This window comes from Xenopus laevis, chromosome 2S (assembly GCF_017654675.1).
Source record: "Xenopus laevis strain J_2021 chromosome 2S, Xenopus_laevis_v10.1, whole genome shotgun sequence".
NCBI lineage: Eukaryota > Metazoa > Chordata > Amphibia > Anura > Pipidae > Xenopus > Xenopus laevis.
The window spans coordinates 1,320,831-1,346,880 of NC_054374.1; the positions used below are offsets into that span (position 1 = coordinate 1,320,831).

Below are 26,050 nucleotides of genomic sequence, written 5' to 3' on the forward strand. Positions count from 1 at the left end.
ATCAGATCACTCCTGTAAACATCTATTATGGGCATTATATAATCTAGAAAACGGCATTTTACAATGAACAAACTTGTAAATGAAATCCTAATAAACTTATAAATAAAGATTGTAGAGAGGCACGGCTATGGGGGCTGATCTTGTAGATTACTAAGAATAATATATCCCTATCATAAATTAGAAGGCTATTTGAAATTTCTGCAGTGCTCTGTGACCTCAGTGATTTCTAATAACCTTATAAATTACAGTAGGGGGTATACTTTCTTATTTAATAGATTAAATGCTAGTTAATATATTTATGACCTCAGGGTTAGTTTAAACCAAAAAGCACTATTTTAAATTTATATACACACACATATAACACATTTATATACACACATATAACAAAATGCCTATGATTAAGGGATTTTATCTTGAAACGCGTAGGGCTTTTTGATCCTTGTAGGAGCCTGCAATAAAACTTGCTTCCTCCTCAAATGGAGTGCCGTCCATTCTTTTGGCTCTGAATTCACATATAACAACAGTCCTTTCCTACATAACAAGAACACACAAATCTCCTTTAAGTTGATGAGTCTACATGAATAACATAGGGAATGTGGTGCTATGGAAGAAAGGATTGATGGTCAGTTGTGTAGGTAGGTAATTTAATAACAATATCAAGTAAAGCCTTTGCTGTAGGTCTTGTAGCCCATTTCAATCAAATAGATGTTTGCTGTTAAATCGCAGACCAGTACAGGGTATGTTAAAGGGATACTGTCACTAGTTAATAGTGCTGTTCCAAAAGAGATTTTGTTATATTTAATTTTAATATCTGACATGGGGCTAGACATGTTGTTCCCAGGTGCCCTCAGCCATGCGACTTGTTCTCTGATAAACAGTCAAACTATACTGCTGTACAACAAGTCCCTCCCTTTCACAGCAGCCTATGAATAGAACAATGGGAAGGTAAACATATAACAGCTGGAAAACATTAATAGTTTAGTAACAAGGTAGAGTGCAACTCCCCACTACATAACTCTAGAGCCCATATACTCTTAACCTATTCAATGCCTCACCCACAACCTCAGCTGCTGCGGAACCACTAGACCATCACTTGGGTGTCATGCTTCAAGTGTTGCATTTCAACATTATAGCACAAGGCTAAAGGACATGCATGCATCACCATGTAGAGTTGCTTTAAAGGAAAAGTAATATGAATTTTTTTTTTTTATAAAAAATGTGTTTGCCCTTAACGAAAAAAACCCACCAGCACACATTTAACTTTACATTTGCATAGACTTTATTAAGAAATATCTTACAGATACTACGCTTGCGCTCCTCTTCTGAAAAGACGACATGGCGACGATCCATCTGGCGGCGCTCGATTTCTCCTCCCTGCCTCTCTCCTATAGAAGGAGGAAAACATCTTCTGACAGACGTACAGAGCTACATCCTTGACTGCACTCATAGGGATTCTCAATTGCAGAGTATCAATGTTCATATTTTGGTGTTTCTTATTCTTTAAAACAGATGATGTATGTCATTCATGTTTGCCCAAGCTGATTATATCTAACCCTTAGTATTACAGAAGTTATTTTTATCTTCCCTTTAGCCGCACACAGCATATAATTGCTGCATCTCGCATGATGTGTCTTTGTTCCAGGACAACAAATGCAGTGCAGATGTACATTCACTCTATTGTTCTGTTCTATAGAGATCTGATTGCATCTATTCTGGCAATGTGCCTGGTCTGTGTGATAATCAGTTACTGTGTGAGAACAGAGAAAGTCTAAAACCACATACAGAAAGGCCTTAACATGCATATTTAGTACTGAACCCCAGCTTATCCTCAGTTTGCTTCACTTCAGAACTTCTTTAAACAAACTTGTCCATATCAAGGTGACTCCTTAATTTGACCCTTCGCCTTGAGCCATCCCACTGAACCCCATTATTACATACCTTAATGAGACAGAGGTGGGTGTACAATGGCCACAGCATTTATTCACATTTTAACAAATAAATAGGACCTTGCCAGCTTAACCAAAGGCAATATTCTAAAGAATATTTAACAAGATATTAATATTATACTGTTCTGGCAACATGAGAGAAGTTTAGAAGCTCTGCTGCCGGACCTGCATCTTCAGTGTCTCGATTTTAGGAAATCCAAGCAGGCTGCCCCCCAGCACAAGCAGTAATAGCGTTTGTATCAACCCACTGTGCAGTCACAGGAGAGAACCTCCTTTCTCCCTCTTCTAAATTTACCTGTGCATTACCCTGGCAAGGTCCTACCACTGCTGTGACAAATAAAACATAAAATGCAATGTTTTGATCCAGAGGAAGGCAAAAACCCCAGCCCAAAGCCACTGCCAATTATGCCTCAAGAGGGGAAAAAATTCCTTCCAGACCCCAATGGTGATCAGAAACATTCCCTGGATCAAGCATTTGACATTCATTAATTCGATCCAGACTCTCACAATTAAACTGTAGGAAGATACAGAAACTACAAAGTAACAGCACATTCAGAAAAAATTATTAATAGATAATATGAAAAAATAAAGAGGAAAACTCCTCACATTTCGCAGAATATGCAAAATGAGGGAGAGTGAGAGGGTTGTACCTGCTCAAATGATAAGGAAGTGAACTGCTTCTTCCCCTGACATCACATCCCTCTCTGACTCCGCCCCTGGGCCCGGCCATCTCCTTCTTTAATTGATTCCTTCTCAGCTAAACACAGCTACATGTGATTGTGCCCATCTCTAACCTGGACCAGTGTAATTTGACTGCTGCTCATTCGGATCCCTTGTCATGCAGCCCCTGTGCTTATGGCTCCAGGGCTTTCCTGACTCAGCCGTATTTATATTTCTTTCATATATTTCCCAAACAGAAATCTGTTATTTATATTTTAGAATTGGATTTCAATGTCTGGGAAAAAAGCAAATGAAAGCAATACCCTCTGCCCCAGCATTAAGGTTCTGCTCTGCTTTTCCAGATAAAGGATCTTTCTGTAATTTGGATCTTCATACTTTGAGTCTAGTTGAAAATCATTTAAACATGAAATAAACCCAATAGGTTGGTTTTGTTTCCAATAAGGATTAATTATTTCATAGTTGGGATCAAGTACAAGTTACTGTTTTATTATTACAGAGCAAAAGGAAATCATTTTTACAAATTTGGATTATTTGTATAAAATGGAGTCTATGGCAGATGGCCATTCCATAATTTGGAGCACTCAGGATAATGGGTTTCCAGAGAACGGATCCCAAACAATAAGGGGCAGATATATCAGGGGTAAAAAAAATTGAATTTCGAGCTATTTTTGTGTACTTCGACTAGGAAATAGTCAAAATTTGATTCGTATTTTTAAAAAAAATCAAAAATTCAAATATCAAAATTTATCATGTATTGTCTCTTTAAAAATTCGACTTCAATCATACACCATCTAAAACCTGCCAACTTGCTGTTTTAGCCTATGGGGGACCTCTTAGAACCTATTTGGAGTCAACTGGTGGACTTTGAAAAATCAAAAGTTTTTTGAAAATACTTTGAATCGAATTTGATGTTACTTCGATTCGAACGATTGAATACAGCCCATTCACCCGCAAAAACTTTTTTTAAAATAAATATCAGTTGGTCTTTTTTTTATTTAAATTTCAAAGTTATAGGAGTTAAAAAAAAACTCCCATTACTTCAAAATTCGACCCTTGATACATCTGCTTTTGTTTAAAGTGGAAGGCATTTTTGGTAGCTTAATGCCCACAAAGTCTAAGGGGCCGATTCACTAACTTCGAGTGAAGGATTCGAAGTTAAAAAACTTCGAATTTCGAAGTTTTTTTTGGGCTACTTCGACCATCGAATGGGCTACTTCGACCTTCGACTCGAAGGATTTGAAGTAAAAATCGTTCGACTATTCGACCATTCGATAGTCGAAGTACTGTCTCTTTAAAAAAAACGTCATCATCTCCATCTAAAAGCTACCGAAGTCAATGTTAGCCATAGGCTTGGCTAACTTTTTTTGATCGAAGGATATTCCTTCGATCGTTGGATTAAAATCCTTCGAATCGTTCGATTCGAAGGATTTAATCGTTCGATCTAAGGAATAATCCTTCGATCGTTCGATCGTACTATCTGCCCTAAATCCTTCGACTTCGATATTCGAAGTCTAAGGATTTTAGTTCCTAGTCGAATATCAACCCTTAGTGAATCGGCCCCTAAATGTCCCTAATATATTGATAATGGTTGAGTGCAAAGGATCTCTTGTCTTTTTGTGAATTTTGTAGTCACAACCTCATTGCACCCCTGCACGATGGTTTGAAATCTAGTAGAAAACACAACTTTCCCTTTTTTAACATAAAAAACTGGGTGCCGTACTGTGGTTATTCCTTTAGGTCCCTTCTACAGTAGGTTAAGGAAGGAAATTAATTTGAATTGATGTGTTTTGTGAATGTGAAAATCTGTGATCTGTTTCCTTTCAAATGAAAGAGCTTATGAATAATCACCAACTACACATTGGAGTTTTGGTGATACAGAAGGAGCACTTTATTACAGAATATCACATTTCAAGCTCTCTGAGTAATGTAAATTAAATTAGGAAAAAATGTGACTGTCTGTGTAGCTCTCATTGCACAAATCTGGGTAAAAACAGAACTTTCATTTGGTTGTGGAAAGGGAGATGTCAAGCATGACGGAATCAGCTCAAGAGCATTTCCTACACAGAATCCAGGGAGTGCCAGGGAGGAATCGGTGCATGCGAGATCCACTGGCAATAAACATATTCATTTTACATAGTTACCTTTCAACAAAGGCTCTACTGTGGGCAAAATTGTGCTAAAGCTGAAATATGGCAAAATGCCCTACATAACGAAGCTGCACCCAAGGGAGACTGGCACTTTATACCTTCCAGTGATAAAGCGTCTGCAAACCCAAAACTAATACTAAGGAACTGCCCATTATAGATTAATTAGCAATAACTCTTGCACAATTCTGTGATACTACTTCTTCACAGTTATGTTAATTTTAAAACACACAAGGCACTGTAAGAAATAGTCTAGGACTAGGCTGTGGGGAAGCTGACTACTGCAACAATGTGTCAGATGTACACGTAGTCAGATGCAGCAGTGCAGGGAATAGCAGAGGATAGATAGACTGAAAACTTGTAATTCTAGTAAACTAGCAAGTTGCAAAGAATGATATTTTCAGTGACCTGTCTCTACCGTACATAATATACGTCAGCCAGTATGTATCCTGTTTTAGAGCAATGTCCTGGGTATTTGTAATGCACTAAAAGCGAAATGAAAACACAGTAATTATTATTTTTATATTATATCCAAAACTATTTAAAATGACGTGCAAGTATGTGTAAATATTAAGCAGTGGCTGTGTCCTAGTGCACCTCAATAAACACTTTTTAATTGAAAAGTCTGCCTGGAAGATTGGTTCTTGGAAGTGCCTGCTCAATTTCTCCATACGGTTATCCGCTCCCTCAGCTGAAGGTTCTGGGTGGTGCACCTGGACCCCTTCCTTATACTGGTGAGTGTTTTCACTTTGAGATCTGAAAGATTTACTGCATCTACCCATCAATGTGCCTACAGTTGTCATAAAGAAAGCAGATCTTGTGAAAACCATTATCTCTATAGGGAGCAGCAACCCTTTAGCTAAACATGTCATCTAATCAGCATCCCACCTCATCACAAAGCTCAGCCAGTGAGAAAGAAGTAACAGAATCTGATCATTTCTATTGGTGGTGAAATTGTGTCCTTTCAGAATGAAAATACAGGCTGAATGAAGGTTTATTGTTCTATTTCATGGTCTACTAAATGCAGTTTGCTATTTAACAATTATGGTGTTGGTCATTTTCAAACATATCATGCAAAAACTGTTGCATATTTACTGGAAAGCTCTTCATACACAAGCTGGTGATCTTGTAGAGTTTGTTATTTGATCTTCAGGGAACAAAGTAATTTATATAACAACCTTTCACAGTAGGAATACAAATATATTTCTCAATTTACAACTTAGTTTAATGTCCTAGGGAACAAAACACCTACTTTATCCATGCCAATTATAGTTCATTTATTTCATGTGCTGACACGTCTGACCAACCCAGAAACCTACTATTGTGCACTGAAATACAAGAAGAATTTCTTGGCTTTGATTTTCTGTACTTCCATAGAGTCTGGAACTCTTACAACTCTCCATCAGTCCAGTAATAAACTGAGCCAAATTGTTTTATACGTTCTTCTTTTGTTTTTGTTTCACCTTCATGTTTCCATTACAATTTGTGACCAATTCTTGGAAATCTCTTGTCAGTATACATTCATTCCATCAGTGAAAATATTATACTTTCTTTGACAACTATATGTACAGTATATGATAAATACATAGGATTATTTTATTTATATTTATATATTATAAATATTTACATATAATATATAGGATCATTTTCTACAGCTTTTATGTATGTGACTTAAAAGTATTTTCAATAAATAGGGATACACAAAATCCCCAATACGTTTGGGATTTGGCTAAATCAGAGTAACTTTTAGCAGGATTTGGATTCAACTGTATCCAAGAGCCTGGCTGAGTGAAATCTGAACCCATATAATGGATTAATATGTAATCAGCTTTTCTGCTCACACATTATTTGCCACCTTTTGTGAGGGTTTAGTTTGGTATTTGGCCAATATGTACCCATGACTTGGCCAGACCCAGAAAGGAATCTGAGTTTGGTGCATCCCTATTAATAAATAGTATAAATAACTAAGTATTAATATATAGTATTATAGGAAGCCATTTTGTATTTTTAAAGTATCAAATGCTAATAATAATTTATTATTCTGGATATAAGACTCTTTCTTTATACTGTATGCAAAGACCCCCCACAGCCAGCAAAGAACTTAAGAGTTTGGGTGATTTGTTATGTTTAAAGAATATTTATGTTAATTATACAAGAAACCCAGTTTACCTAATCATGGTCTATATTTCTTGCTATCAGTTATTTATAAAGTAATGTCGACTACAATCTTAGTGGTTGTTGGGAAAAAAATATTTATTATAAAATGTACAGTACATTGATTTAATAATATAAACACAGTTTTGCGTAAAGTCTTTTAAAGACCAATAATTTATAAAATGAGACATTGATAGACCGACTTTGCGTCTCATGAGAAGATAACTAATATATATAAAACATATTCATTAAGCACCAGTTAAGGGATCTTTTTCTATTTGTATATCAACAGGTTTATCAGAGTCCAGTTCAGAGGTGGGAATGAAATGGTACAGGATGAAATATTAACTCCAAGGTATATGTTGGTACATAAAAGGATCATTAAAAACAAAAGTGCTATCATACAGAAAGGTGTTTTACCTATTTGTCTCTACAAATAATGCATTTATCATCCTCCTAGATCACCAAAAGGATGACGTTATAAGAGTTAAGGGAAAATGAATACGTTATACAAGTAAAAAAAATATCACTGTAGGATGTTTGTGGAATTAATACTTCTTTGGTAGTAAGGTGCATAAAAGGCAACACTACATTGTATTACTCACTAACCATAACCAGATGGGCCCAGTGTTTACTACCTTTGGGTTTATCTGGATTTCATGGTCCTTACTACTCAATTTAGTCTTTTAATTTCAGTTGTGGATAGGGTATTACAATTACCAAACAGCTCTCAGAATCAATTCATCACAATGACAGAGAGACACCTCTGAGATCTATCAAAACCATTTACAAATAACAATTCAGTATAATTTGCACTTGTTTGGCAGTCGTCCTGGGCATTTACCTGTAGAATGATAGGTCTTAGTACACATGTACATAAGTTGTCTTTGTGTCAGCCCCTAGTATATTTTTAGCTGTGCATTTGTAGTATCCTGTGTCTCTTTTTGAAGAGTGTTGAATAACCAGTGTCCCGTGAGGATGAAGGAATTTGTTTCTATATAAACGGGATTGAGCTACGGCAGTCAAAACAGATTTATCAGGTAATTCCCATGTGATGTCTGGCTTTGGTATTCCAATGGACATGCAGTTTAACTGTACAGAACTTCCAGGTCTTACATAAGTAACAGGAGCAGGGCTAGTAGTAATGCGTGGAGGGTAAGCTATGACAATCACAGGAACATTCATTGTTGATGAGCCATATTGCGTTGTTGCTTTACATATATAACTTCCTCGGTCGTACACAGATGTATCACGCACAACAAGAGTACCATTCCATAACAAGGAAACGCGACCTCTGGTTTGTGGACCATCAAGAATCACACCATTAGGCAGTGTCCATGAAATCTGAGGCTGGGACTCTCCATGTGTTGAACAATGAAGTTGTAATGTCTCGCCATTAATTATGCTGATTAAATTATTGTAGTTATTCTTCATTTGTGGTTTACGGCCGATCTGTAAAGTGACAAATTTGTCTGCAAATCCAGCAATGTTTATAGCCCTGCACCGATAGGTTCCTGCATCAGATACTGCTATGGACCCAACGAGCAGAGTGCCATCATTCCTATGGTATAATCTGTGAAGCTGTTTACTGTTGTGAACTTCAGTTCCATTTGGAAGAAACCATATTCTCTCTGGCACTGGAATTCCATGGGATGAGCAATTTAAACTTACTGATTGTCCCTCACTTACAACAATATTTTCATGTTCAATACTGAATTTAGGCTTTTCTGTTGGATCAGTAACCGTCAGATGTACAGTTAATCTTGCCTCTCCACCTTCATTTCGGCCTATGCATGTCAACTGTACTGAATCAGTTTTCCTTAAAACTTTGATATCAAGCGTCCCATTACGGTGCACAGTAATTCTGTTTCCATAGTAGGGAGCAGGAAGAATCACCCCTTCAGGAAATGCCCACATGACCCGTGGTGTTGGGACTCCTTCCGCTTTGCAGTCTAGCATAAGTCGAGAATCTCTCATTGCTATTTGTTTTATGGTTGTTGTGTGATTTGAGAAACCATTTATTGTAGGTGGTAAAACATTAACTTGGATCCACACAATCTTTTTGTCTTCTCCGCCGGTATTCTGTGCTATACATGTATAGTTTCCACTATCAGCTCTTTGTGCTTTTTGAATCAGAAGAGTTCCATCTCTGTAAATTTGATATTTGTCTGATAACAAAGGTATTGGTCTGTTTGAAGGGGAGAGCCAAGTGATCTTGGGAACAGGTTCTCCCTTTGCTTTACATGAAACTGTGACTACATCCCCATAAGGCACATGTAGTATAGAGTAGGTTTTATTCTTAATAATTGCTTTTTCTGCTACTACCTTCACACTGACACGCATCTCATCTTGTCCAATTTGGTTTACAGCATAACATGTATAGTGCCCTTCTTCCTTCATCCCTACTTCATTGAAATATAAGGTTCCATTATTAAATACAACATATCTTCTTGTCCTGGAGCCACCGTCATCTGACTGCATAATGTTATTGATCATGCTTCCATCAGGAAGAGTCCAAGAAATCTCAGGGTTAGGCACACCAGTAGCTATACAATCAACCTTTAGATCTCCACCATACATAACTTTGTGGTCTACTTCATTTTTATACTGTATTTTAGCAGGTTTCATCATCACATTTACTTTAAGAACCAGGTAATCATCTCCAAGTTTGTTCCGTGCCATGCACAAATAGTCTCCGGCATCTTTTTCAGTAACTGAATAAATAAGAAGTGTTCCATTGGAGTATGTTTTGATTCTGGAGTCAAAGCTGTTTCAGAAAAAACAAAAAACAAAGCAAAGTTAGATATGTCCTCTGTAATGGGATCATTATTAACATAACCATTCAAGATCAGATTTAAGTTAAGGAAGTTAACAAATGCTGGGGCACTTTTTGTTTATGCCCTCATGTAACATATGTAACATATTCCCTTTAACTCTTGTCTCAATTTTCCCCACAAGTATTTTTGTCATAATGGTTCCTTAAGTACATACTGAATATTTACACACTAAACTAAGAGATCCTTTATGGAGCTTTCTTCTGTAGGAATATTTGCTATTGACATCAATAGAACCAGCCCCATATCATTTGCAACGCATGTTTAACGTGTTCCAGTGTCTCCAGATCCATACCACACTTTAATGCAATGCAAGAGAATTATCAGACAACCAAACAATGTCAGCCTATGAATGTTAAATATAACAAGCAACTTTTTCCAAAGTATAAACAGGTGTCATCTTCTTTTTAAGCTTCGTTGCAAGTTAACTTTTTCCATCTGTCTCTTTACATTTTATTACGTCCTTCTAAGATCTTCATCTATATTACCTTTCCTGGACTGAATGTAAAAATCTGGTGCATCTATAATTTTCCATAGGAAAAACATTCATAATGGCAGAGCACATTACACCACATGTTCAGGGCTCAAAGACAAAAGGTATCCTTTGATATAGATGCAATTGTTTAACCACATTATTTTTAGCCCATATACCCTACAACTGTTCCTTTGAACTAGTTACCATTTACAAGAAGGGAAGGAAAATAGACATGTTAGACTACTTGAATATTTTTTTCATATCTGATAGAAAATCTATTATACTTTACCTGAAGAATGAATCCACCACTCGTTTAGAGGGAAGTCTCCACAATATCCTTGGCCATGGATCACCAGCTGCACTGCAGTCCAGGCGCAGAGTACTTCCATATGTCACATCAGTTTTTTGGGGGGAACTTGCAGTGATCTTGGCATTCGTTGCATACTTTTTTACATCAAGCATGATTGTCCTTCTGGCAGCTCCAACAATGTTTGTGGCAATACACTCATATTTTCCGGTATTTTTCTGTGATAAGCTTCTAATATACAATGTTCCATTTGGGAAAACAAACAAATTTCCATTTACAAACTGGGATGTCCGAACCTGTGTACCATCAAAAAGAGCCCAACGTATATTCGGAGATGGAGCGCCTTTTGCAGAACAATGGATATAAACACTGTTACCATGAGGAAGGGAAATGTTCTCTTCCTTTTCCTGTTTAATAATTGGAGGCAAGGCAGCAATGTGAAGCCTTACTGTTAGACTGTCAGCTCCTGCCACATTGCTAGCAACACATTTGAAAATTCCTCTGTCAGTAAAGGTTGTTTCCTTAATTGTCAATGTCCCATTTTCATGAAGCCTAATACGACTTTCTGTAGCTGATATGGTCCGTATTATTTTTCTGTCTGGGAATATCCAAGAAATGTGCGCAGATGGTAGACCACTTGCAGGACAGTCCATTGAAATTGTATCTCCAATGTACACAGTAACATCCTTATAACGAGGTCCTAATATTCTAGGCTGTTGGACCACCACAGTCAAGGTCACATACATCTTGTCGATGCCATGCTGGTTCTGCGCGGTACACAAATACTGTCCATGGTCCTGTAACTGAAGTTTTTGAATACTGAGAGTACCGTTTTCCAAGACCTCAAAACGTTGCATCCTTGTATTTTTTGAAATTACTGCTCCTGAAATAAAAAAATCAATTAATAAAAAAGATAATCTCTACTAAAATCTTCATCATCATCATTTATTTATGTAGCGCCGGCAAGACATGCCGTGCTTACTAGCATGTAAAGATTCATTAATTTTTATCAAGTTATTATCTAATGGGGGCAAAATGGGGAGTTGAATAAAAAAGTGAACTTGTTCATAAGCATTTAGAAGAAATATGAAGCTACTCTGGACAAATATAGACAATTTATAGTGGAAATGTAATAACAGATGATAACTTGGCTCCAGTTTTAGTAATATAAAGACAACCTATCAGCAAGTAGCGTTTACAAGCATACAATTTGCTGCTATGAGTTACAAGGCCTGATGAAAGGTTTGTTCCTCTGAATATCTTATAGTGAAGTTACTAGTTGAAAGCATTCTCCTTTTTACCAATCTCTACACATTTATGGGCATATCTATCAAAAAACACATTTGTGAGGTTTGTAAGTATTTTTTACTTCGAATAAACTCACACTTTAAAAAAAATAGAATGTTTCCTTATTTATGAAAAAATAAGAATTTAAAAAACTCGATTGAATATAATCATGAAAAAACTTGAGTCTATAGGCCTAAAAATATTGAATTTGTGAGCTTACAGACTTGAAAACTCAAATTAAAACTTGAAAACTCGAATTTAAGAAATGGCTCGTATTTTCCCTAGGACAACTCCCATTGTCTTCTACATAAACTTGCCAGCTTTTAGATGCTGATTTTTTTTAACATTTGAGGTTTTTTTTGCTTAATACATACCAGACATTTGAGTTTTTGAAAATATAATTCGAATTTGTATGTTTATGTGCAAAAAAATATGAATCGTGGCCAAAATTCAGATTTGAACCTTGATAAATCACCCCCTTAATGCCATCAAGCATATAAAGTACAAATCTTAAAAAAGAAAAAAAACATATAAACATATAAACCACATTATATAAGAATTTTGTTTATTATTTCTTTTTTGGTTGTTATATTATAATATGATATATTCCCATATTTATTACCAAAATGCATTACTCTCTTTATATGTATGTATCCATATCTGTAGCCATTGAAGGCACTGAACATCTTTTGTTGGTGTTCCTCATTTTTGTCTGTTCACAGTTTAAGGATTAAACCTGGGTTCATACAGCTAGAGATGCCCCCATTAGTAATTGCTCTATATACATTAACTGAATATTTTTCTAATTTATCCACCTACGTTCTCTCTAAATGAGCCGATCTTTCCCCCAATACGCCCAACCTTGTAAGTCCTAGGGTCAAATAATCAGATTGCAATGACAGGAATAGGAGCTAAAAGATCAATGCCTGCATCAACTAGCCCATGCAGTCTTAACAGGAAAAATCAGACCTGCCTGATCCACAGCTGGTCGGTTTTGGCCAGATATCAGTCAGGTGGGCCCGGTCGGAGGGCCCATACACATAAGTTGCTCAATAATTCTAAAGGATCTGAATTGCCATCTTAAATCTGTCTGTGTGGCCACTTTAAGGGTTCATTTTAAATCTGACACTGCTGAGAGGGAGATAGTGAAGATCAATTTGATTATTTCAGAAACAGTGCTGAATTTTTAATGGCTTATGTTACTGAAAATCTAGCTATATATATATTAGATCAGATTATATTTAGAAATCTCACATGAAGCTCATATTGTATTTCCAACAAAGTTCCCCTTTAAATGTGGAAAAAAATGAACATTGCTACAGTCCTATCTGTATCTTTGAAGAACACTACAAAGGTCCTGATAAAGAAGCAACACAAAATGGGCTAGTTTCACTTTGATTGAGACTTATCTCCATACTCAAGTCCAGTTTGTCACGAGGGCCAGATGCAATTCATTAAGAAAAACTTTTCTCACTGATTAGTAAATGAAGATGCTCCGTGGGAAAAACAGGAACAAACTAAATATTGGCCATACGTTTTTCCATGATAGCTCTAAAAAAAATTTTCATTGATTTCAATCTTGCCCAATATGATTAACTTAAGAATTCACATTAACCGTGGCCCTTCACATCTTGGTAAGGATTGTGAGTTTTCACCTTCTACTTAACATGTGGAATCTGCATATCCTCCTTGGAAGGGCACTTATACACATGCACACATCAGTGGGCCACTCTACTAGAAGGTTTACTCATCATGGACACACAGGTGGGTTTGCACACTGGAGAAAGGTTGTGTAGCAATGCAGTTTGACACAAAACTGAAATGCCTTAATAAAACTCATAGAAAATTACCTTTTTGCCTTTAGCAATGCAGCTACAATTCCCAAAGAATCAGATACTGTCTATTTTTGCATTTTCTAACTTCAGTAGACTAGTAAAAACTCTTGTATTGCTTGGATCATGCTATTATGTTATAGGGATATTGTTATGTTATAGAGCAAAAGAGCCAGTGTTTGTTGTACTGCACTAATAGCACTGTGAATAAAAGCAGATAACATTTATGTGACAAAGAAAAATATCAATCAAGTAAAATATTAATATATTACCAGTGGCAACTTTTGTCCAGGTGATGGAAGGTTTAGGATCACCCAAGGTTTCACATGGTATAACTGCATTTGTTTCAAAGGGCACAGATAATGACTGCAGCCCAGTGGTTGCAATCCGTGGCTTGATACCTTGAGGTCTTCGAGTTACTGAAGATTGGATTTCATTGAGGTTTGTCAGCTTAGATCCTTCGACAATCGATGGCTTGTTGTTTATGTGATTAAAGTACCTGTTGAGCTGAACAGTGGAGCTGGATTTGGGTGCTTGAGTAAGTTCAATATGAGAAGGAGTAGTCAGCTGCATTTGTTTTTGTGTTGGTGGCTTGGTTACAGGCATCACTGACAAAGGTGCAACAGTGGCTTTGAATATGGCACTTGATACTGTTGTCTTGGCAGCTGAAATATAGCTGTTTTTTTTATTTGCACCATCTGCAAACAATTTGGTAGTTATAGGAGGTTTAAGTGTAGCAGCAGATATTCTGTTAAAACGATACTGGAATCTTGAATTTAAGTAATATGGATTTCCTTGATAAGGAATTCTTGCAACTAAGTCTTTGCCATTATTATTGAGAGTATTCCCTGCAGGTCTGTAATAGGGTGATGTGCGCTGGCCTTGATGAAATCGGCTTGGAGTCATTGGCTTTGGTCTAAATAATGGTACAATTGTTGTGGTTGTTGTCGCCAGTTTTGTGGTCACCTGTTGAGGGGTAAATGTTTTTTTCTCTTGATTGCCTTGTGCTGTATATGCTGTGATTTCCGGTTTATTTGTCATCACAAATGGTTGGTTTGTTACAAAGTAGCGTAATGGTCCTTGCGTGGCAATATAAGGTGGTCTCTTGGTTCCACGTACAGGACCATAATTAACTGGAGGGTTCACATTATTTTGATTATTAGGTATTATGCGTGACTGATGCAATTTTGTATTATATAAAACACTGTTGTTTGATATTGCCATATAATTGTCCTTAAATTGTCCCTGTATTTGTGGAATAAGCATTTTGTATTGAATGTGCAGAAGCTGGTCCAGTTCATTTTGCGTGGAAGATGGGGTGCTTATTTGTGCTATTTTAACTTTTGATGGTGCTGTTGGAACCATGATTTGATGATCTTTGGTCCTTGTGGAAGCTGTAGCTTGGGCAGTAGGCAAATGGAAATGAGCAGTAGGAATAAAAGCTTTCTCTGTAAAAGGCATAAACTTAATGTGAACACTTTGCGTAGTTCTTACATATGGCTTAGTAATACTCTCCTTAGTTCCTTTGTATGAAGATACTGTTGAAGATACTGTTTTCCTTTCTGTTTTTGAAGATACTGTGGCTGAAAATTTTCTTTGTTTCTTCTCAGGCATTGGAGTGTCATATCGAACTGTGGTTTCTACAGGTTTTATAGTGGTAAACACAGAGGAATCGGTGATTAAAGGTATAAATTCAGGATGCTCTGGGCTGCTCTGAACATTGTCTAGATATTGAAAGCTATGTTCTGTTGTACCAGCAGTAGTGGTTATTTTTGGAGGTTCTTTTGTAACAGGTAATGGAAACAACTCAGATTCTGACTGCATTTTTGTAGATGACTCGATTGGTATATGTGAGCTGGTATATGGAACAGTTGTATATCTTGCATACTGAGACGCCTTTGTAGTTACTTGCATTGTATTGGGAAATTTAATATGACTGGTCAGTATGTTGTCTTTTTTTCTAACCAATGTTGAGGTCTGGACATTTTGTATACTATTTGTGGTAACAATGGGATGCAAGGTAAATACATTATTTGCATTCGCATGTTCAGCTATCTTATGGGTCTTGACTATTTGTGGTGTTGTTACTGGCGTGGGAATGGGCAATCCAAATATTTCAGCATTAGATGCAGGTCTAGAAGATGGAACAGTGTTTGTGTAAACATTTTTAAACTCTGTAGGTATTATGCTTTCATTAGAGATGTCCTGTCGTTTTGTTGGTGGTGTAAAAGGCTTTTGAAGAAAACGGTCTAAGACAGTTTGTACTGTTGGAACAATCTGATTCTGGCGTAATTTTAACCGATTTGGTCGAAGTCTTCTCCTCCCATTTGGTCGACGTCTATGGAGATTAATATTTCCATTTGTACGTACTGTTGTTGTAGTTGTGCTTTGTGCCTGACTTGTTAGGTAATTTGTTCTAAATGTTGACCCCTGAACTATAAAATTCATCATACTTTTCTCAGGCATTGCACTAATAATAGCATTAGGGATTGTTGTAGTAGTCCTCATTCGATGTTCTGTTTTTGTTTTTTCTGTAGATCTAGTTGCTGTAATTGTAGGCTCAGCTTTATAAATATTATTCCTCTGCTCCTGGGAAATAGAACTTTTACTGCTTATTTTTGTGGAAATAATGCCTATATGTCCAGCATAGTCCTTTGTGTAACTTACTTCAATTACATTTTCTACAGGAGTGTCAGTGGTTAATGGAATAAATGTTTGGGAAGGAACCAAGGCATAGATGTTCAATTGGTCATCAGATGGTGTTGGGGTAATAGCATTAGATATAAATGTCATGCTGTCTGTTTGAAGAGCCTGTTCATGCTCAGCCACAGGAGTGGTTTGAACTTCTCTGTTGATTGTAGTAAGAATATCATTGTTTTCTGTCCATAAGTTTTCAGAAGTACGACTACGATCACTTTCAGCAGTTAGAGGAAGCTGAGATGGTTCATTTGGAAAATATGAGTCACCACTTTTTATTGCTGTAGACTTTTCCACACCAAGCAGCAGTGGGGACACTGTTATATCCGAAGCAGTAGAAAGATCTTTGACATCATCAGTTCCCACACTAAGCATTTCCACTGTACTGCTTTCTGAATCTGCTTCCAAACTGGTCTCGCTTGCAAACACAGTCTTTTTATTTGATTGCTCCTCAACATAGTTGTCGGCTGTTACACTGTCTACTATATATTCATTTTCAATCATTTGGATATATGTCGTTGGAGCATTACTGTTAATTTCATCTCTTTCCAGAATGACATTTTCATTTGTTGAATAAGTGAAACTGCCTGCTTTAGAATTCTCAATAGTTGTCAGATCTGTGTTTGGAGTGGATAACTCTGTTTTGAATGTTTTCTCATTATCTGTTTCTTCTTTGATTATGGTCAAAATTCTGTTAGAGGGAGATGTTTCATCAACGTTACTCTGTGCTATTGTTACTTGTGGGGAAGAAGTCATAAATAATAATTCATCTTCATCTGAGGATGTCTCTTCTACATAAGGTTCCGGTTCTTCTGCAGGTGGTGGCATGGCAATAGAAGAAGGGGGTGTAGGTTTATGCCCTAATGCAGAGGTGGGAGTGGCTTGTGTGGTAAGGGGAATTTCTGTTGTTCTTTGAAGATTTTTCCCTCTCACCTTTGCTAGAATATTAGCCCATTGTTTTGGATCAATCTGTTTATTTCCCATATTAATTCTTCTTCTTGATTCAAACTTCCTTCGACCTTCTGCAATATTGCTCCCTTTGGATCTTTCTGTACCCTTCCATGGTTTCATTTTCCTCCTGTCCTTTCTGTTTTGCTTAGAATGGACATTAGTTGAAGCAGAACCAATTTTCTTTACAAGGTGTCCCCTGTTTTTGACATTATATTTAACTGACTCTTCTTGAGTATCCTTTTCCCCCGAGCCGCCATCATCATCTATGATGTTATACTTAGGTTTTGTTGGCACTTTAAAAGAAGGCTGTTTTTTTGTTTTTATTATTTGATAAGGCACTTTTCTGTTTATTTCTACTTGAACACTGTAGTGATCTGTCCCGTGTTGGTTAACAGCGATGCATCTATACAAGCCGCCGTCACTAGGTTTCATATTCATAATTGCTAAGGAACCATTATTTAAAAAATATAGACCAGTATTATTTACTGATGCATCAATAATTTTATTACTAGGCAAAATCCAATTTACGTCAGCATCTGGATTACCCACTACATTGCAAGCCAAGGCTATGGGATCCCCTACATTTTTCGTAAGAACGTGAATATGACTTTCAGCTACATCACTTGATGGGGATTGAACTGTGACTCTAAATAGCTGCATATCTACTTCATGCTTTACTCGAGCAATGCAATAATACAATCCAGAATCAGGAAAATCTACTTCTTTTATAACTAACTGCCCACTGGGAGATATGGAAAATCTGCTTCCCGGGCTATTGTATGGAGCTTTGAGTATTGTTCCATCTGGAAGACTCCATTCTATTGAGGGGGTTTCCGATGACTTTACATGACAGTTAAGCTGACAGATAGTTCCTTTAACAGCAGTGCAGGATGTCTTCAATTTTTCATTTTTCTCAATCAACACCCAATTATTCTGAGGATACTGTATCCCCTTTGTGTGTATAGACTCTGAAAAGTGTGTGGAGAAAGATAAAGTGACTTTCTTTGCTGTGCTCATTTTTCTATTCAACTGGATGTTGACAGATGTTTGCATTATCCAAGATGGCTCTGATGATATTAGAGCTTTAACACCTGTGTAATAATATGAATCATGGTCTACATTTTGTCTGTATCTATAAGTCATTTTGGGACTGTCACTAAACTGTACTTCTCTTTCCAGCTTTACAGGTACTTCACTATAATAGGCTATTAGTTTCCATAATTTTTCGTAGTTTTCGCGATTCATTGGGCATTCAAAATCAAGACTAAATGTGGCATTGATATCGATTTCCTCTGCATGATGTTGACTCCAAATAATTTTGCTGAAGTCTCCTGGTTTTATCATATCACAGTCCAAACTGACTTTGTTCCCATGCTCATCAGTCATATTTAATATGACTTTCCCTAGCAGGTTATGATAAGACTCTGTTACTGGTGGATCATTCCCGTTCTCTTCTTCTGTGTAGGCATAAGTACTGTTGTCTCGAAGTGCTGAGTATATAACAGGTCTAGAACAGGAAACATCTTTCAGACTCTGGATTTCCCACTTCTGTAGATGCTTTGGAGAGGAGCATGCAGGGCACAGTTGACCATTTTCATACGATCTATCTTTCTTACATTTCATAATGCCTATAGGAGAATTAAACAATGTGTTAAAAATAACCAGGATGGGAACATTGCACTAAATTAAATATATTAAAATGTTCATTCAGATGCACCAATATTAAAGTAAGCCAAGTTATAACACTACTTGGCATAGTAAAAGACTTACATCCTTTGAGTAATAAACCACCTACAGCAAATTGTTTTGAAGTTAAACAGATGCATTTTGGGACCAAAGCATTATATGTCGATCACATGTACTTTGCAGACTTAGAGACATTAGAGACAACTAATTATTCACTTGTCTCAGACATGGCAAATAGTTTGTATAGCAAAATGATCAATGTTGGGTAATACAGAAGCAAAGAGAGATTAAACTGTTAATGCCAACTGCTGCATTCCCCCTGTCCTCTAATTCTAATTCTAACATTAAGTACATTAAATTGAACAGTACAGTGAATTTGAAAGGGATATTTTTCAAACCCTCTGAACATTTGCAGTTTAATTTCTTACATAATTACTTGTTTACACAATCATTCTCTATCACCTAGTGTGTACAGGTTCCCATTTATTCAGCACCCATTCCATTTACAAAGTAAAAACTTCTAGCCATCAACAATCTGTTGAACACTTTTAATACTAAAAGATATGTTGTACCGTTCCAGTTGGGAATTCCTGTACTAGACCACTGATGTCTAACTTATGCTCCACCAACTGCTGTACAATTCATCTTATTCAACTACCATATATACTCGAGTATAAGCCGAGTTTTTCAGCCCCCAAAATATGCTGAAAAACTCTACCTCGGCTTATACTCGGGTCAAGCACAAAAACGGTCGCCGGCGTCTAAGAATAGTCGCCGGCGTCCAAGAATAGTCTCCAAGAATATTCGCCAGCATCCAAAAACGAGACGCCGGCACCTCCAATGGGAGCAGAAACCCTCAATTTTTTGATTGAAACTTACCAGAAGCTGCTGCATTTCTCACCCTAGGCTTATACTCGAGTCGATAAGCTTTCCCAGTTTTTGGAGGTAAAATTAGGTACCTCGGCTTATACTCGGGATGGCTTATACTCCAGTATATACGGTAGTTGCTATCTACCTCATAATACTAGTGCAGCGGCTGATAGACATTACATTCATGCACAAGATTATTTCAATGTTAACTTGTCCCCTGTACTTTTGTGCATGTTCTTACTTTTGTCTGGTGGGCTAGCCGGCAGACCATTTACAATTGGCCTACTGTTTTTGCATACTGGTGCCCCACTGAATGGGCATATGTTTGGCTTAATAGCGTTATAGTAAATATACTGTACATATTTTGTATTTACACTTGCAATGCAGTGTTGGCCACCAGGAGAATATTTAGAGGATACATTGCATAGATTACCACACAAAACATGTCAAGGTTCATGTATATATATGTCAGAACCCTGGAATTGATTTTTGGATCAACAGAAATTCTTCTTTTTTCAGCAGTTGACTGATTTTTACTGGAATTAAAGGGGACCTTTCACCCTAAGAGATAATTCCAAATTATTTTCAATAATGTAAGTTGAGCAAAATAAACTTTATGTTATTTCAATTTTCTTTCCTTCCATCTTGGAATTACACAGTCACAGCAAGCAGGCAGAAGCCATTTTTTGGACACTGTTATTAAGACAAATTGTGTATCACCCCAAAATCTTGTGTATTTGCCAGAAAGGGAGACCTAATGCCTATTCCCATTGCCCTACACAATTATAGAGTGGGAGGGGGGATGTGAGAAGGGCAGTGACATTTAGGAATTTGAAAGTAATTGACTGTCCCACCTCTACGCCTCAGGCATAGAGGTGGGGCAGATACTATTTTTTTGACAGCTTAGATATTTGGAATGGATGTTTTAATGAAAAAAACTTGTTCCATGTTTATTTTACAAAGGACTTTCATTATACAGCTTTTTATGTATAGGTGACAGGTCCACTTTAACAATCATGACACTGGACCCATAAAAATGGTGTACAGAAAGTGCTTGCCAATTTTTTAACCACTGCTAGTGTTAGTTTGCCATGGATGCCTACTTTGCACAAGGTGCATGGCACATCATATCTGGTACAAATGATTGTGGCTGCAATTAAACTGTCATTGAGGATAAAATTATTACATTATGAGAAAAAGTATGGGAACGCATACATGGGACCTGTGTCAATTCTATTCACTACTGTATATACTTCTTTAGTGAATACAGCATTACTTTGTGTGTGTTGCTTCCACTTAATTTTATTGTGTTTAATAATACTTTGCATCATTAACCCTTTCCCTGTCAACTAAGAAGGGACAGTTTTGAATGTCATATTTTTTTTGTCAGCTATTTTATTATACCAAATTCGTAGCACTTAACACACTTTTCATATGGGACCATAACTCTTTTCAAAAGACTTTTGCTCATATATATAATAGATTATATCTTACCATCCGTTTGCTCAGCCCAGTCAAGTAACCACTTAATGTTACAATCACAGATCCATGGGTTTCCATGAAGGTAGAGGTTTTCCAGTAAGGGCATTGTTTTTATCATGTCTGCAGGTAGTGACCGAATCATGTTATCTGATAAATAAAGGTGTTTTAATGTAGACTGTCTGAAATAACCTAAGAAATTGAAGGTGCAAAATGTATTGGCATGTAGCTGTTGTAGCAAGTTTCCTTCTAAATGAAGAAGTCGCAAAGAAGTTAAACCATTGAAGGCATTGGGGTGTATGAATGCAATTTGGTTATGGTCAATGTGTAATCTTGTCAGGCCCAAAAGACCATGGAGGGTGTGACTGGTAATTGCTTTCAGTTTGTTGTAGCTCATTTTGAACACCTACGGGAAAATGGAAAAACGTTTTTTTACTTTCGAAAACATAGTGGCACAGAACAATTATAAGGCTATTGATTCTAGATGACTAATTACATTGCCAGTGAATGATGATATTACAATTATACACAAATACATTGTTGATAATTCTACTGCATATGACATAATTAGTAGGGATGTCGCGGACTGTTCGCCGGCGAACTTGTTCGCGCGAGCATCGGCTGTTTGCGTCCGCCGCAAGTTCGCGAACGTCGCGCGACGTTCGCCAATAGGCGTTCGCGTCAAAATCGTTCGACCATTCGATCGCTAAAATCGAAGGATTTTCGTTCGAATCGAACGATCGAAGCCATTGGATTGAATGAAACCATTCGATCGAATGGCTTCGATCGTTCGATTCGAACGAAAATCGTTCGATCGAACGATTAAAATCCTTCGATCGTTCGAATCGAACGATTTTCGGATGTTCGAAGTTCGCGAACTGTTCGCGAACTGTCCGCAATTTTTGCCGGTGTTCGCGAACGGCGTTCGCGAACACATTATCGGCGGTTCGCTACATCCCTAATAATTAGCCAGCATTGTGAAAAGAAAGATATTTCTCATTTTAAACCAATGTGCAAACTGTGAATAATTGTAATATTAGTTATCCATTTCATGTCACCGTTAGAGTGGACTCTTTTTGGGTTGTACTATGTACTGCTGTCCCATTGCATTATCAGAAATTGACATTTATTCTTTAATATCATACAATTATCAACATCAGGACATGGTTATATGACAAGAAATCAAACTAAACTAAAATGTTACTGTACATTCCGCAATAGTGTGATATCTGCCTGGTCAAAGCCATTTTTAGGGCAATTAACTTTCAGAAAACTGCAACCAAAAGCTGTGTGCTGTTAACAGTGATATTGTAAATGCAGCTGTGGAATCCCTTATTTAGATACTTGTTAGCCAGAAACCTCCAAAATTAGCCATCTCCTTTAGAGTCCATTTTATACAAATAATTAACATTTTTAAAAATATTTATAACAGACCCATCCCCCATCCCCTCCCTATCTCAATTACTTATTTACCATTCTTCTGCCATAGGACCCTAAAAGTCGATTGTTGAAATACAGTATGCATCAGGGCCATTAGAAATGTCTGCCAAAAACATGCCAATCGTATTTTAAGAAGGGATAAAAGTATTTTTTGTTATCATTGAATCTTAGGGCCATATTTACTTTTGTTTGAACAGGAATAGATCATAGAAAACACTAGTACATTCAGGAACTCACCTGTGGTTTTTATAACCAATTATTTGAGCCCAGAGGCTGGAGCCTCTGGTCCTATATGTCACCCTACATCTGTAGTTTTAGTTTACAAAGGGGTCAAGACAACAAAAAGTGCAAGACCATTCTTCAATGTAACCATAAATCTCTAAACTTTCAGTATGTGTTCTCCCTTACATACACAATTATAATGCTTAAAAATATTTAGTTGGTAAAATCTCTGCAAAACGATCAAGTATCTACAACTAGTCATATACAACTACATTAAGATTTACTTAGACCGTAAAAAAAAGTAAATTTCCATATACATATATTGTATATACAGTATACACATGAAGCTGTAGCATTTTGTATCAGAATTATTAATAATTATTATTATTATTATTATTATTATTATTATTATTATTATTATTATTAAAGGTCGAGTTTTTGTGGTTTTAGAGGTTTTTGAAACCATGACTAAACTCACTAACTCTAAAACCATGATTGTCATTGAATTTATTAAAAGTTCCAATTATAAAAAAAAGTGAAGATAAGTGCTGAACGACCTGAAAAAAAAATCCATGTACCATGAATGAAAACCTCTGAAAATTTGAGTTTTTCCGACAAATCGTAGTGAAAAAAATCCAAACACCACTAACAGGTTTGAAATGATCCAATCAACTTTCCATTGATTTCTACAAAACCTCAACAACTTTTACTTGATGAAGTTTGGCATGAAAAGCTCTTGTTCTGTTTTTCACTTGATAAAGCTCAATTTTTTAGAGCTTTTTAGAAAAACAGGAAACTCCCGATTTTTTTTGTGATTTGTGGAAAAAAAATGGAAATTGGATTGTTAGTAATTGACCCCCTTAGTCTGTACATAAACTTTTTTTTATAATTAAGCAAAGAAAATAATAAAACACCAAAATACTGGAATACATTACTCTGAATTTACCTGTAAAGAAACCAGATCTCTAAAAGCACCATTGGGAACATTGCGGACATCATTACTATGGATCAAAAGTAATTCTAGTTTCGATAATCCTGCAAATGAATCTTCCCCAATAGAATGAATGCTGTTGAATCTGCAGAAAATAATAAAACCAATAGGAGGCTTTGTTTTAGTTTGTCAGTGTGAGAAGATATAATTATGATAAGCTTCAAAACTGGAAAAAAAAATAGCAAAGATAAATTAGTTTTAGTAGCCAATGGTCTAAAGCCCTTTTGCTGTGTAATGTAACTATACTAAATATTATCTTACAGAATGGTTTTGAAAACAAAGGTAAATCCAAAGAATATTTTAAGCTGAAAGAAAAGCCTCCTGGAATATTTCAAACTGAGAACATTATGAAAATTTCTTGACTAAAAAAAAACCGATATAATGGGATGGAATTCATATTTTATTCAGGGATCTATGAACCCAATTATTATTGTCCCTTTAAAGGACTTGCTGCCAATGGAACATGTGGAACATGAGAATGGCATAATGATAATACCCAGTTTCTCCATCCAGTACATCAGTACCACTAATATATTCCTCCTTAGTACCATCGCTTTTATTCATTTCTTATTTGTATTTTTGTTTTCCAGTACTTACTAAGCCTTTCACTTCTTCCCATATTTTGAATTTAGAAGTCCCACTGCCCATATCAACATTAACGGAAAATAAAGTAATAATGAGTAATACTGGTCAGCTTTATTTATGGTCCCAGACCAAGGTCATAATGTTGATTTGGGAATTTATTTCTAAATTTCATGAACTCATCATCCTTACTCAAATGTATTTTTAATTTTTCCCTTTATAATGACACACTGTCAAAAACACCAAGAAACTAAATGGGATAATTCATAGATGAATTGTTTAACAATCACTGAATTCAGTCTAAAACAGCAGGACATCATTTTCCTCACCACCGAATAATAGATGAAACAGATTTTATTTTGACAAGCGCAGGAAAATGTTCATGCAGATTAAAGTTTTATTCATAAACACACACGGATAATCATTCAAAGGTGCATGAAAATCAGCCAAATTCAACATCTGCTCAGTATCAAAGAGAGTCATTTGTGACTATGTAAAGGATATGAACTGAAAATGAAATTTAGATACAAACCCCAAATTAATTCTTTCCACATGTTTTGGTATTCTTGATGGCACTGCAGCGAGGGAGCGGAAGGTACAATGGACCTCAGAGTTGACGTAACAGGCACATGGATGGGGGCAGGAGAGAACATTTTGTGGCATGAATATAATAACCGCAAGGATGAGCCATAAATGTATCATGTTGTGTAGTTTGGTCAGCTTTTTTCTTCTTGAGTTCCTGATTGAAGAAATAAAAAACAAACAAACAAACCCTTAACTATTTTAAGTTGTTTATAGTAACTGACATTAATTTAACATTTAAAAGCAGTCTGAACAACTGAATAATAACATTTGGAACGTCGTTAATGTAAACATGGGGGCAAACTAGTAATATGTACAAGTGACTGAATGTATAAATTAACAAGGCACTGCACTCATCGGGTCTAGCCAAATGGCTTTTATTCAACAAAAATAAAGCAGCCTGATTAATGTGGTGCCATGTTTATAAATATATGCCTATACTGTATGTATAAATAGCTCAATAATAACAAACTTGCATTAGCCTTGTAATGGCCTAGGGGGATCCTGTACTACAGGTCTATAAAATTACGTATTTCTGTTCCAAAGAGCAAACACAAATTAGCAGATTGACCCAATATGACCATGACATGCATTTATTGAAGGCAGTGCAAAAACTTTTAGCCGCATTGATTAAAATGTGAAACCATCAGCATCTACACTTAAAATACAATTAATTAGCATGTGGCTTTTGTATATATATATATATATATATATATATATATATATATATATATATATATATATATATATATACACACATATGTGTATACATATATATATATATATATATATATAAACAGATGCTTCACCGGCACTCACCCTCAATCAATCGATTCCCGGGTGCTCCTCATGGAAGAATTAAATAGATATAAATAGGAGCACTCACGGTT

General features: G+C 36.3%; 1 protein-coding gene across 1 annotated transcript in view; it reads right to left on the minus strand.

Moving 5' to 3' along the window:
* Positions 1-7,006: 7,006 nt before the first annotated feature.
* Positions 7,007-26,050, minus strand: part of mxra5.S (matrix-remodelling associated 5 S homeolog) — a 43,264-nt gene continuing 24,220 nt past the window's right edge. The window contains exons 2-7 of the mRNA XM_018248767.2: positions 25,111-25,317; positions 23,952-24,081; positions 21,359-21,749; positions 13,933-18,936; positions 10,524-11,424; positions 7,007-9,692 (exon numbers count right to left, since the gene is read on the minus strand). Coding sequence (XP_018104256.1) covers positions 7,787-9,692; positions 10,524-11,424; positions 13,933-18,936; positions 21,359-21,749; positions 23,952-24,081; positions 25,111-25,280 — 8,502 coding nt within the window. The 5' untranslated portion in view covers positions 25,281-25,317 and the 3' untranslated portion in view covers positions 7,007-7,786. The remainder of the gene's footprint in view (positions 9,693-10,523; positions 11,425-13,932; positions 18,937-21,358; positions 21,750-23,951; positions 24,082-25,110; positions 25,318-26,050) is intronic.